This window comes from Eurosta solidaginis, chromosome 1, assembly GCF_040869045.1.
Source record: "Eurosta solidaginis isolate ZX-2024a chromosome 1, ASM4086904v1, whole genome shotgun sequence".
NCBI classification, from domain to species: Eukaryota; Metazoa; Arthropoda; class Insecta; order Diptera; family Tephritidae; genus Eurosta; species Eurosta solidaginis.
In genome coordinates, this window is record NC_090319.1 from 351002400 (window position 1) to 351017570 (window position 15171).

Here is a 15171-nt window from a genome sequence, read left to right on the forward strand (position 1 = left end):
ACAATTTCCGATATGCGAACAGCAGCAATCCCAACCACCAGTCGCTCTCACGCCTCCTGACTTTCACACCGTATGCCAGCACAGAAGCTATAGGACTGGGACTTCGAACTCATACTTTCGTCGACGTCACTTTCCTTGAAGCTCTAAGTGTAGCCAGGAAGACTTTCTAACGGATGTTTTTGTAGCGCTATGCTGCCGAGCTACACCGGAAAAACACCTTGAAACGTTGGCGAGTGACTATTCGGCCAAGGATGCCGCCCTTGAAATCATAAGCAGTCTAAGTGGATGTCATTGCGTAACTCATGGGTGAAAATGGTATAATCCTCGTCGCATCTACATAATTGAAATTTTACAAGGACCTTGGATAAATATTTTAAAATGCAGACCAAATTTCGCAGACGTTTGTATTCACAACATCGATTTCAATAGTCTTCGTTAAATCAAAACAATATTTTAGAATGAAAGTCGACCGATTTTAAGTTGAAAGATGTTAACTGCTGTTTTCCGGCCTTATAATATAAGAGCTTATTATGGATTACCGCGTAGTTTCAGTTTTCAGACTAGTTTGACTCTCCACTTCATTAGGGTAGTAGTACACACGGTCATTAGTTCGACTGCCTTGGGAAAGCTTTTGCTCCACCACTTTGAGTGTTCTTGCGAAAGACAAATCCTCACCTGGTAAATATATGTGCTTTCTTATTCACGTTTGTAAATGGAGCCATAACGTGTAGGTGAAACTTGGTTGATAGGCTATAATCAATGTGATTAACTCCAAGGGACTAGCTTTGAATAGGGCCGCCAACTTTAGGAAATGTCAAACCGGGAGACTTGGGTGTTGAAGGATGAAGTGTGATAATCAAAATTTAGATTTCAGACGCTATTGTATAGTTTCGTAAATACACAACAGATGTTTGAATGTAAGCCCAAGTGATTTTTCAAACCTCTCTCATACGTACATACATATATGCTCATCTTAAGTATGAGGTAAGAATAATTTCAAAGGAGTTTGTATGCCCTTAAACCTACTAAAGGATTTTGCTTCACTGATTTTGCTTATTCTTTCAGCCAATCGCAATATAAAATAAATAAAAAAATTGGCACCTGTTTTAGGCTTTTGTAATAACTTGAGGACAATTTGAAAACTTGTTGCCTTGGGTCATTTTATTTCAGTTCATTGTTCATTATTAATTTTTTGAAAAAAATATGCAAAGTGTGCATTTAAACTCTTATTATATAACTTTTCTTTTAGTGTTTTGTTTTAATAACTTGGTGAATTGGGTTGTGCGATGTCCGTGTTTACGTGACATCGAAAGCCGCCGTTTTTTAAAATAACTTTGAACAGTTAGAAGGAGTTAAATTTCGCAATTAGTTTCTTATAACTGGCAGTGATGCTCATCCACTGATACCACTTTCGACCATATTCGACCAATTTTCGACATGAACAATAAATGGCCTATACAGTCTTAAACGAGTGTAAAATATAGTAACGCGCCGGACGCCGCCGACCCCGCCACCGCGACGATATTTTTGACATTCGGCGGCGGCGTACGAAAAATGACAAAAATCGGCGGCGTATATCTCTATCGCAGAGGATGGGGGAGAGGATCGTTCACTCCTGCTTAGGTTCAACAGAGAAAGCAAATGATTTGTTGAGGACTACTAGGAAGGAATCTGGTTGCACGATTGTGCCGCCCCCGGAACTCACTGAGTGTACTCACAATGGACTAATGTCTCCGAGTGCAAGTGTGGGAAATTCTCAGGTACGCCCTCTTAGCTTAACCTTCAGTTGATGTTGGTTTCTTATTTTACTTCGATTGCTTTTGCTTTGGCAAAAATTTGTTTATTATAGGCTTTGTTTAAAACAACTTCGAGAGGCCTTTTTTTTGAAGAAACTGACGGTAATGTATAAAATAACGCACTTAGTATTTATGAATATTTATATATGTAAATTGTTATTATATTTAAAGTTAAATTTCAAAAAATGTTAATTGGGATTTCATAGCCTGAACGCACATACCCAATCACATACATGTATACACTTCCTCTCATACATTTATCGCAGGAAACACCATTGCGGCGTAAGCGTATTGTCGCATAAAGTGGAAAATCTGTAAAAAAATTAGCATTGAAAGAAACAATTGCCAAACATCGTTTTAATAGGTTTGAAGCATTTTTGTGGTGTTGACACCATACGCCAAGACCACTGTCAACTCAGTGAGTTAGCACAATAACAACAAGCGAATTTTTTACGCTGCTTAGCAGTGAGTGTGTAGCGTTACATGCGCGATGGAATCGAACGATATTTGTGTGTCAGACACGAGCTTGGTGTTATTGGCGCAACTAGTGATACTCAGCGTCAGCCAACTTTTGTCCGCCCAAGAGATATTTGAAAGATTTACCCCCCTATTGCGAGTGTCGATCGGAATAGAATCGACAATTTGTTGATTTCATTTTTTGCATGTAATATTATTACTATACAAATTAATCGCCAAATCTTTGGACCATTATAAACAGCTATTTTATACAAGACAGATTTTGCTATTTTTTCAACTTTTCCATGTATATAACATAATTTGTATACATTATAAAGATAATCGATTATCGCTCAGCGGTCGACTATCTACTGCAATCGACACTCGCAATAGGGGGGTTAGTACTCATAAAATATGTTTTAAAGACAAAGTTTTATATTGCAATGCTCTAAAAAGTATGTAAGCCTGTGCTTCGGTTAAGATCTTCGAACTCCAATTAGGATGGACTGGTAGGGAAAGTGCGCAAAAAGGCCAGAAGATTCGATACATTTTACACCTGGGCAGCGGAAATAATGGAACCGGAATGGTGTATGGTATACCGTGCCGATCCTGTAAATAGGATATCGTAATTAAAGTGCAAATAAGCACTGGTAAGAACTGGAACGGAGTGAAGTTAAAATAATTTTAGGCCATCGGTCATATAGGCATAATATTGTAACGAAAAGACAGATGATCTTAGAGGGAAGATAAAAGTTGTACACAATCAACCAAACAGGAAGGTTGTGATACCAAGCGAAGCGCTGCAAGCGGCCAAAAATTATGACAAATCAAATTTTCAGGTCAAGAAACAGCTAGTGAGGTGAACTCTAAAAAATGTCTAGTATATGCTAATATTACGTAGTTATTTTGTAGGTCATTGTTCTTGACGAGATTTTTCAGGTTGGTCATCGAATAAACTTCTGGTAACACATTGAAGACATTCAGCTTATGTGAGGTCCTTACAAACCGGCCAGTTGAACCTATAAATACACTTTTTACACCTGAAAATTTACAGCATATCTATTAAGCGCACAACTACACAACCATTGTTTAGTTTGTTTTTACCTCATTTATTTTTTGAGCTAAATCCATGAAAATTTGCGAACAAACTTGTTTGTGGACCCACAACTTGGTGGAATAACCAGGTGAAGTAAGCCGTCAATTGTCTAGCTCTAAATTCTTCTTTGTTCTGTCATTCGGCTATCTCAAAATGTTGTCCCCGGAAAATTGAGTTTTTTTTTGCATTTTTCAGGGATAAATTAAGGCAATTTTAGTACTTTTTTCACATTAACAAGTAGGCGAATATCGATGGACCTTTACTGAATTTAATTACAGAGATTCACCATTTGGGTACGTTTTGTGTTGGCGTCCATAAGTAAGGTCGTGCTACACTATTACGTTCATAATGTTGATGTTTCCATTATATATGTATGTTAAATTTGTTCCAAAAAAAATTGAAACAGGTCCTTGTTAAAACAAACTATTTGTATTCACGTCACATCCAACAAGAATTTTCGCCTGTGCAGCGCTACTGAAGACTTTCGAGAAATATTTTTGTCATTGCTGCATCAAGAACACCAAAACTGTCATATTATACCTTATTTATGAAAAAACTTCACTTGAATAATGGATTTCTAAATGTAGTTACAAAAATTGTAACCCGCTGTCAATTAGACCACTAAAATAACAGGAATGCTACAGTTATGGATTATAATTTAGAATATATGAATCCGGCTCGATCGGATCCGCATATTCTGTTTCCACGGCGTTTGCCGCGAGGCTATGTATCTATCCCCTGTCACATTTTAGTAAATAATAACTTGGTAACATTAGTAATACAGCATGAATTAAACTATCAAGAGCTTTTGGGGCATCTTCTGTGGAACGGCTCATTGAAATGAAACAAATTTGTATTTCGTAGAAAACCCTTCTTATTTCAAGAGAAAGAGGTGTATTCAATGTCAAGGCAATATCATAATTGGATCAAATTTTATGGCGAATAAAGAGCTGCAAGCTAAGTATGGAAAGTATAACTACAGTACTATGAGAGTTTGTTATGGATTTTCGATGCAAAATGTGTAGTATGAATCTTTAAAGTGTTTCTACAGATTTTAAATTTAGATATTCAAGAGAATCGATTGGTAAAAAATTTATTTCATTTGGATGAGCCGTTCCTTAGTTAAGGGGTCGGACTTTTGTTCTGTCCTTGAAAATTAAAAGTCCACATTTAACTTTAATTTTCGGAATTATAAAATAAAAGTCAGGAAGTTAGTCAGGATATATTAGAAGGGCATACTATTTTTATTAATACTATGTTTACTTCCGACTCTCAACGAAAAATCAACAGAGCAGATGGAAAAAACTATCGATTTGGGATTGGGATTGAAACACATTTAAAGGTATTACGTTCACTTCCAAGTGTGACTGTAAAACGTTTCATCAAACACGAAACCCATTTAAGTACGCAAAGTTACCACAGTTCATCTAAATAATGGCTAACATATCTTACTTTTATGTCCGCGTTTTTGATGAAAGCTTCAATTACGGGTGAAGTTGAGGTCAGTTAACTTTAGACGCATTACTGAATTTTACTGCTCATCACAGTTTAAGTTTATTATTTTTATTCGATGCCAAAAGTAATATAAGCTCACCTGGACCTGTGTATCCCCTTTTGCATTGGCGTTCGATGGCACTGATATGCTGAAAAAAAAAAAAATAGTTTCTGTAATGACTTTTGTAGCAAGGTACTTATTTTTCTACTCCTACTTTTTCAAAGCGGGTAAAAATTGCACCCTCTTCTGACCTCTGAAAGTACATCCCTTCCGTTTCAGATATCGTACATCTTCTCTCTTTTTTTATTTACTTCACCTGGTGATTCCATTATGGACCCACAATGCTGCAGTTAACACAACAGCTGTTATATAATTCCGCTTTCAAAGCTTTTAGCAGTCATAAGGGAAGTGTGTTGAAGTGTTGCCAGCTGAAACAAATTGTACTAGTCTGGTGTTAATTGCGCCACGGTGTCACAAAATAAGGTGTAAGCTGCATTAATTCAAACCTCCGTGTCTACTAAATAACTCAGCAGCGCATAGAGCAACAGCGCCTTAATTTACTTAGTGTAATGATATTTGTAACATAAAATAATTGTTTAGATAACGCAATTATATGCTTAGTCTATAGACTGGCCAGTTCAACCCATAAACAAATAAGCCAAGATCCCGCATTCCGGAATTGTTGTATTTGTAATCGAATTTGAAAAAAAGTTTGATGACGTAGCGCTTTTGAAATTTTTCGATTTATTACAGTGTTCGTAGTATTTAAGACTGTTGCCTGAGAAAGCGAATACATCGGAGTAAAAATTAAATTTTCGGAGTATATTTTTTTTAACAGTGGGCTCTATCTTCCCGTATATTTATCGCGAAAAAATATTAATATTATTATTTTCGGTTGACCAAACATATTTCATGCTCTTTTAATGACAGAAGGTTTCAAGACCAGTGCAGGTTCCTGTAGGAACGATAATGGTGACCTGGTAACTGACGTACAGAGTGTGGGGGAAGACGAACCCAATACCCCGATCGCCGATGATGAAAAACACTCTCCGGCATCCAACTATGGCGAAGTGAGAATGGCAATATCACGGCTAAAAAATCAGAATGTGCCAAGTTATGAAGATTCGAGACTGTGAAGGATTTCGTATATTGTGAAGCAGCATTAAAAGCAAAAACAATGCCGGCCTAGAAATCAAACGGAGAATAACTCCTGCCAACAAATGCTTCTTTAGGCAATTGAAAAGTAAGGTCCTCTCTCGACGAACAAAATTCTCGCTCTACAAGTCACTTACCATACCTGTCCTGATGTATGGCTCGGAATCATGGAAGGTGTGGAGAGAAGATGAGATGGCTCTTGGAGTATTCGAGAGAAAAGTTCTCCGGAAGATTTATAGTCTTATCCGTGATGTCCACGACGAGTATTGAAAGAGGTATAATGATGAGCTATATATATATGAGCTATATGAGCTTTTCGCAGATATGACGACAGTACAGCGAATAAACACAGAAAGCTTCGCTAGCTAGGTCATGTTATGCGGATAAACGAAAAAGCTCCGATAGTTCGTAAACAGAGGAAATGGAAAACCTTCAGTGAGTTGGGAGAGACAGTTGGAGGAAGATTTGGCCTTGCTTGGTGCGCCCAATTGGCGACTGCTTTGGCAAAACCAGGTTAGTTTACCTCACTGACTCAACGTACTTCATTTTTATATAAAACTTCAAGAAGTGCTGTATGTTGAATTTTCGCAGAATTTACAGATCTCGCCCGGACTGATTTTTTGCTTACATTTTACTCCTTCTCTTCTTATTCCGTATAAAAAAAGTACAAAAACTGTGAGTAAAATGTGAACAAACATGTTTTAAGAAACGAACAATGAATTCACGTCATTTCATCCAATCGTCACTTGTAAACAATCAGCTTTTTATACGTGTACAATGAAAACTTCAACCAAAAGATATCAGGTAGTGATACTATTTACTCGAGCCAAATAAATCTTTGAGATGAAAAATTTAGTAGGAGGTAAGAGCGGGGCAAAATACTCCGATTGGAATAAAGGCTAAACACTGCGTCAGCAATGAAACATGTTGTTAAAAGCGTGACGTCACGCCGAGAAAATTTATTTCACAGCTAACTATGATTTTTATACTCAGCTGAGCAGAGCTCACAGAGTATATTAATTTTGTTCGCATAACGGTACCCTGTAACGGCATAAAATAATCGAGATAGATATCAAAATGATCTGGCCGAAAAAAGAAATTCCTTTAGCCATGCCCGTCCATCCGTCCGTCCGTAAATACGATAACTTAAGTAAATTTTGAGGTATTTTGATGAAATTTGGGTCGTACGGTTCTAGGCACTCATCACAGATCGCTATTTAAAATGAACGAAATCGTACTATAACCACGCCCACTTTTTCGATATCGAAAATTTCGAAAAACCGAAAAACTGCGATAATTCATTACCAAGGACGGATAAATGAAACTTAGTAGGTGGATTGACTTTATGACGCAGAATGGAAAATTAGTAAAATCTTGGACAATGGGCGTGGCAACGCCCACTTTTAAAATAAGGTAATTTAAAATTTGTGCAAGCTGTAATTTGGCAGTCGTTAAAGATATCATAATGAAATTTGTCAGGAGCGTTGCTCCTGTTACCGTATGTATGCTAAATAAAAATTAGCAAAATCGGATAACGAATACGCCCACTTTAAAAAAAAATAATTTTAAAAGTCAAATTTAAACAAAAAATTGAAAATCTTTACATTATATAAGTAAATTATGTAAATATTCAACTCCAGTAATGATATGGTGCAACAAAATACAAAAATAAAAGAAAATTTCAAAATGGGCGTGGCTCCGCCCTTTTTCATTTAATTTGTCTAGAATACTTTTAATGCCACAATTCGAACAAAAATTTACCAATACTTGTGAAATTTGGTAAAGGCATAGCTTCTATGACGATAATTTATTTCTGTAAAAATGGGAGAAATCGGTTGAAGCCACGCCCAGTTTTTATACACAGTCGACCGCTTCTCCTTCCGCTCGGCCATTAACACGATAACTTGACCAAAAATCGATATGTCTTTACTAAACTTAGTTCACCTACTTACCTGAACTCACTTCATCTTGGTATTAAAAATGGCCGAAATCCGACTGTGACCACGCCCACTTTTTCGATATCGAAAATTTCGAAAAATGAAAAAAATGCCATAGTTACATACCAAATACGAAAAAGGGATGAAACATGGTGCTTGGATTGGTTTTTGACACAAAATCAACTTTAGAAAAAACTTTGTAAAATGGGTGTGACATCTACCATATTAAGTAGAAGAAAATGGAAAAGTTCTGCAGGGCGAAATCCAAAGCCCTTGGAATCATGACAGGAATACTGTTCGTGGTATTATATATATAAATAAATTAGCGGAACCCGACAGATGATGTTCTGGGTCACCCTGGTCCGATATCTCGAACACGCCTTCACATATACAACTAAGGTTCACTCCCTTTTAAAATCCTCATTAATACCGTTAATTTGATACCGATAGATTTATAGAATCGCCTCTGGTCCACCTTTATGGCAATATCTGCAAAATGCGTCCACCTATAGAACTAAGGCCCACTCCCTTTTAAAATACCCATTAACACCTTTCATTTGATACCTTCCATTTGATACTAATTTCATATAAACACATTCCAGGGTTACCCTAGGTTCATTTTCCTACATGGTGATTTTCCGTTATTTTGTCTCCAAAGCTCTCAGCTGAGTATGTAGTGTTCGGTTACACCCGAACTTAGCCTTCTTTACTTGTTTTGCTCTAATGAGTTCAACCTATAAATGTATGTACTTGCAATTTTTCTTTCAACTGTTGATCTTGGAAAATAGTTTTTCTATTTACAATACGATATCAAGTTGACTGAAATCTGCTCTTACGATTTCTGATAGCACGCTGAACTGCATAATTGTGCTACGACGGTAAAATTCGCAACCACAAACATACATACTCTCGCCTTTTTAATCTAATCCAACATTCTTCGGTTTGCTCTAGTTGCTTCTTAATTTGATTCGAGTATCCATTCTTTGTGATCCGGCCAACCAAAAAAGAACATTCTTCTTCCATTTGCGCGCAACCTTTCTATCTCGCATACATAGCTATGTACTCGTAGCTTTCCTTTACAGTGCTTGCAACTCTAATGGTTCACTTCCCTAGACGCTCGCATCAATGAACGCATTGTCCTCATTTCAGTTGTTGATACTGTTACTTGTGTTTTCGCTTTTGTCAGCGCTTATGTTTAGAACATTATATCAGCGACTGCCTATTTTATAATGGCTCCTCAGCAATACGCGTACACTCAAGGCCTTTCAAAGTTCAATATGGACGGGCTAAGTATATGCGTATTTGACATGTTGTTGTAACTGTGGTGATACTACATATCAAAAAAGTATAATGGTGCAAAATATTAAATGAATGCAGTTCAATAGGATGCCATCAGAGACAGAAAAAAATATATACATATAAGTTGTATGGAGATGATTGAGTTTTCCCTCTGAATCCTGTTTCTCAATGTAGGGCGCTAAATTTGAATAAGTAGCGAAGAAAGCAAAGCGAAATCAAAGCTTTGTTTTTACTTCTCATAAATATTTTTGTAGTTTCTATGTCAAAATTTGAAAATCAAAGTTTAGCACGAATATGTCTTTACATAAGGAGAAATTTTTTTCTTATTTTTGTCCATTTATATAAAGGAAGTGCTTAAAATTTTTTTATTTTATATTTATTCTCTCCTTTCCTTACATTTCTCGATGTCTTAAACTATATGTTAAATTTTACGCTTGTAGCTCAATGAGAACTTACATAAAAATCAATCCCAAAATTCCCTCCGTTCCGTTTGATTTTTCTAAATATCTCAGTCCATACGCCCCCTAACGAATCTTTTTGTATCGTGTCATCGGCTGCCATCGACCTCTGAATTAAGTTTGAAATTTCAAGTCTCTAGCGAGAAAAAAAAAATTCTTATCTAATTATTTCGTGCGCCACCTTACGGAATTTTTTTCTTTTGTTGCATTGTCACGGTGTTCTAACCTATGTGTAACGTTTCACGTTTGTAGCTCAATGAGAAGTTACTTAAAAAACGATTGCAAGATTTGGAAGGCGCCTGCAGCGAATTCATCGAGGTAGAGCGGCAATAGTCTATAACTTCCGACAAGTCGCGGGAGTGTGATCTTTTGGGGTTCTAGTACTGTTGTTGTTGTTGTAGCAGTGGGGCTTTGGTATTGTTGATATGATGTTATTACTGCAACTTTTGCTCACTGACAAGTGCGGTGATGTCCTGTTGCAGTTGTCCACTATTCTGGTGTTGTTGTTGTTGTATTAACAGTGATTCGCCCGATTTCAATGGATATGACTACTAAATAGTCATCAAAGTCCTCTAACGGGAACCTGGCAGTTTCAACAGGGGCGGACCATAGGGAGATTGGTGTTAGATGCGTGGGTTCCACATTACAATTGAAAAGATGGTTGGTGTCATGTGGGGACAAATCGCATGTAGGACATACATTACGTATTTCGGGGTTGATTCTGGACAAGTAATAGTTTAACCTGTTACAGTATCCACAAAGAATAAGGGCCAGGGTGACTCGTGTATCCATTAGTAATGCGCTTTCTTCTTTTGCATGGACATCCTGTTTTGTGACGAAACTGGTAACGCGTAGCACGAAACCGCCTTATCTTAGAAAATGCTTGAACAACGCCCTTTTTATATTTAACTGAGCAGAGCTCACAGAGTATATTAATTTTGTTTACATAACTGTACCCCGTAATGGCATAAACTAATCGAGATAGATATAGACTTCTATATATCAAAATGATCTTGGCGAAAAAATAAATATATTTAGCCATCCGTCCGTCCGTTTCTCCGTAAACACTATAACTTGAGTAAATTTTGAGGTATCTGAATGAAATTTGGTATGTAAGTTCCTGGGCACTCATCTCAGATCGCTATTTAAAATAAACGAAATCGGACTATAACCACGCCCACTTTTTCAATATCAAAAATTTCAAAAAACCGAAAAATTGCAATAATTCATTGCCAAAGACGGATAAAACTTGGTAGGTGGGTTGACTTTATGACACAGAATAGAAAATTAGTAAAATTTTGGACAATGGGCGTGGCACTGCCCACCTTTAAAAGAACGCAATTTAAAAGATTTACAAGCTGTAATTTCGCTGTCGTTTGAAGATATCATGATGAAATTTGGCAGAAACGTTACTCCTATTACTATATGTGTTCTAAATAAACATTAGCAAAATCGGATGACGAACACACCCACTTAAAAAAAAATTTTTTTTAAGTCAAATTTTAAGAAAAAATTGAATATCTTTACAGAATATAAGTAAATTATGTCAAAAGTTAACTCTCACATTGGTTTCCAAAGCTCTCAGCTGAGTATGTAATGTTCGGTTACACCCGTAGTTAGCCTTCCTTACTTGTTTTAAGTTGGCATGATCGCCAAACCGATTCCTCTAATTTTCATAAAGTGCGAAATTTCAGTATAATAAAATCGCCGATTTTTAATATTCTTCTTCGAAATATGAACGCCTACCATTTTAAAGTTTATGAAAGTGTCAAATTCCATCACTTTATTGGTCTTTGGTAATAAATAATACTATTTTTATCTTTTTTCGAAATTTCTATATCGTTTTTTTTAAATAAGCGTGATCGCGAAACTGCCTTTGCTCATTTTCGTAAAGCGTATAATAGCAAGGACAGTCTCCATGACAAATTTCAAAACAATATCTTCAACGATCTTTTGGTTTACAGATGGAATAACTTTTTAAAATTCTTCTTTTGAAATTGGGCGATGCCCCTCCCATTTCGAAAAATTTTTCAAATTTATATATGTAGAAAATTTGGTATTATAATAAATTTATTTCGATCCCTAATCGTATTACACGATACGGACCCAGATCCAGAATTAAAAATCAGATGGTACTCACTATTAAATTTTGTATTGAAGCTTTGACAATGTCAACTCAACTCTTAACATAATCGAATCGATTCCGCATGCAAAAAATTTCGATGAAGATGAGACTAAATACGTTGCTAATGAATCTTCTATGACCACGTAATTTGACAGGGGGTCAGGTATTTATGCATGGAGAGTCAAGCAATACACGGTAAGCATCCTTTAGAAGAGTAAGCGTCATCAGTTTGAAAGGTTGCGCCACTAGTTTAGATGCAGATGAAAGGGATGATGACGTTAAGAACGAAAGATAATGCAATGGCGAAATAGTTGATGGTGACTGCTACAAAGCTCATGTACGAAAATAACGATTTTTTATTGATAGTAATTTTAATGCCTTGGTTCTATTACATTTTGCACTACTCAACGGTGGTCACAACGAAATCGTTTAGGTCCATTGAACTACAGCAGATACCGGAAGAATTTGTTGATGCCAGTGTTGAATGTGATGAATCACTGCTGTAGCTATTATTGATGGTGCATTTACTGGATTTTGAACCATTTCTACTGCTGCCTGTTGCATAACTATTACAACACTTTTTCAAATCAGCAGGTGGCAGTGAAATTGTTTCTGCCTCTGGCCAGTCGCATTTGCTTTTGGTTTTCTCCCTAGAACAACTCTCTGCGTGAGCAGCGCAATATGGTTTCGCTTCCGAAGCTAGTGAGACTGATGATGAATAGCTGCAGTTTTCAATGCTACCCTTCGTGTCGCTTTGATGACATTGCTGCGAACAACAACCAAAAGCAATGATGGTAGTTGAAGTGGACATTGCTGGTGCACACGATGTCACAGCTGTAATGTTGTCACATTTCTTGAAGCTAGTAAAATGTGGCTGTTGCTGATGCTGATGTTGTGGTTGAACCTGCTGTTGCATCTGTGGTACACCTTTGTCGTTATGTTTAACTTTTTCTACTGCTGCTCTATTGTTTTTACAAGCTTCTTGTTGGGGTTGCTGTTCCCGTGCAAGCTGTGGTGAGTGTGGCGTCTGTGTTGCCGGTACATCATTTGTAGTTAGCGCTGCGGAAGGGGACGTTAAAAGCTTTGACATGCCATTTATGTGTGGCATATTATTTGTTGCTGCATCATTTAAAACTGTTTTATTTGTCTTTGCACATATCATTGGTATTGTCATCGGCTTCATGCGCATTTGTGTCTGCATTGTCATTGGCGTAGCTATCGTCATTGTCCCTGTGGTTGTCGTTATGGTTTCCTCCTCAACGTCATCCTTGATATAACGTGCGCTGTCGCTATTTTTATCTTTGTTCAAAGCTGTTTGATTTTGCAAAATTTTTCTCACCAACTCCCCCCATTCACTGCTCGCCTTAATACTATCAGAACGTTTTGAAAAGTATTCTACTGTATACGCTGGTAATCCATCTGTAATTTGCGATTCTATCACTGGGATCGTTTTACTATGAATCTCATTGCCATCTTTGCTCATATCAATCACTCTGCTATTTTGTTGTCCTCTTTTAAATGGTTTTATTTTGTCTGCCCAACTTGTTGAGAAATGATCCATGGGCGCAGCCTTAGCATTCCATAATTTCATTAGAATCGTTTTTTTCTTTGTTTCATACTTCGTTGCGCTCACATCCGTTACATCTGTGACTGTAGCAGTCTTTTCAACTACCACCTCTGCGTTTGCGTCTGCTTCCTTCATAAAACCAAAACGTCCCGTCTGCCCAGCATCAGGCACCACGTGCAGACTTTGACATCTTCTTCTTATTTGCTTTTGACTTTTCCCTCGCTTTTTCATCTGCAATCGTTCTTCACCTGCTTCCGTTTGCTGATCAGACTCAATTGTTTGCTTTGCTGTTTCAGTTCGTCGCCAACGTCGATTCTTTACACTCATGCTAACTTCCGCCAAGCCACCCATTCCAAATAGCTTTTGGCGTAATTTGTCTTTATTGGCGCTGCATAAATTGTATGCACTTGTGATGGCTGTGTAGATTTGTTCAGCAATTAATGCGCGCTGTGGTGTATAGCGATCTCGACAAATGGGACATTTTTCAGCGCGTATGCGACAGTTGAGACAAAGTAAGTGACCGTTTTGGCATTGCATCGCCGGTGGCGCTATGGTGTCCAAACAGACGGGACACTCGATTATGGTCAATATGGACTGGACGATGGTGGCAAGGCGTTGTAGGGTGAGTGGCATTGGTGCACAGCAAATATTCTTGTTTTAGTTATTGTAAACCGTGTTGAAATCGCGAGTATTTAAACATGTAAAAGAAAGAAAAAAATGTAATTATTAATGCATAATGGATGTGCAAATGTTCATAATGAATAATTGAAAATCTGTGTAGTAAATGAGTGTTCAGTGTAATTGCTTAGTTTATTGCATGGCCATTAGGTAGAAAGAATATTTGAGCTATTAGTGCCAGATATCGCGGCTTGTGTTAAAGTTCTGTTTAAATAAAATATTAGCTAAGCAGCGTTTGTTTGGCAAAACGACAAATCAATTTTAGTCTCAAAATATGTTAAGCTTCTAATCATGTAAGTTAGTTATTGTTTCATAACGAGGAGTGTTCTTTAGTGTTTAAATGATTTAAAGCATTTCTGAAAACATGTGATTAATTTTTATTTCATTAAATTACATAGAAATTTATTATAGCACAATATGCTCAACGGATACAATCGGGCTCCATAACAAAGTGCTTCCCATCATGATTAAATTACTAGAGGTGACGGCAGAGCTTTGACACTCCCAAATTGAAAAATCTGGACGGGTTACTTTTACGAAGTAAGGAAAGCGGGGCACAATTCGATTCTCTTCAATGAAAATTGTAATAGAAAATTACTTTTACGCCCCGCTTCTGAGAGTTACCGGTAAAATAATACCCAGAACATTATGTAACCGAATAGCGTTACCAGTTCTTTTATTCGTGATTCTAACCCAAGTGGTAACGCTGTCATCACCGAAAAACTCACCAGTGGCTGTAGAGAAATTTTAAAGGTACCCTGCAAAAATTGTTGGATTACGTGTTCCATTTTCTTCATGTTGGAGTACTATAACAATACTCCTTTGCAATGCGTTTGCGGACCACCATCAGCCGATCATTGCTCGTTTTTTAACGACAGCGATCACGACACGATGACGATCGAACAGAGTTGCCAAAAGTAAAATATTGCATATTGCATACAAATAACTAATAATAAAATTTTACTTTGGCAACTCTGATAAAATGCAACAGCGCACTGGTTTTATGTATATATACTATAGTACGTATAGAGAAATATTAGTTTCTTTATTCACGCAAATGCTAAATAACATAAGAATATTCGTAGTATAAAATATAAAAGTTATATTGC

The 15171-nt window shown here is 37.0% G+C and overlaps 1 protein-coding gene across 5 annotated transcripts in view; it reads right to left on the minus strand.

Annotated features, from left to right (window-relative positions):
• Positions 1-15171, minus strand: part of LOC137238062 (uncharacterized) — an 87031-nt gene that overhangs the window by 8590 nt on the left and 63270 nt on the right. For 2 of the 5 annotated variants that reach the window (XM_067762636.1, XM_067762632.1), the window contains 3 exons: positions 11833-14035; positions 5058-5271; positions 4943-4991 (listed from right to left, as the gene is read on the minus strand). In XM_067762636.1, coding sequence (XP_067618737.1) covers positions 12218-14035 — 1818 coding nt within the window. In that variant the 3' untranslated portion in view covers positions 4943-4991; positions 5058-5271; positions 11833-12217. Of the gene's footprint in view, positions 1-2090; positions 2109-4942; positions 4992-5057; positions 5272-11832; positions 14036-15171 lie in introns of those variants that run through there. The other 3 variants (XM_067762634.1, XM_067762635.1, XM_067762633.1) reach the window with 3 other exon arrangements.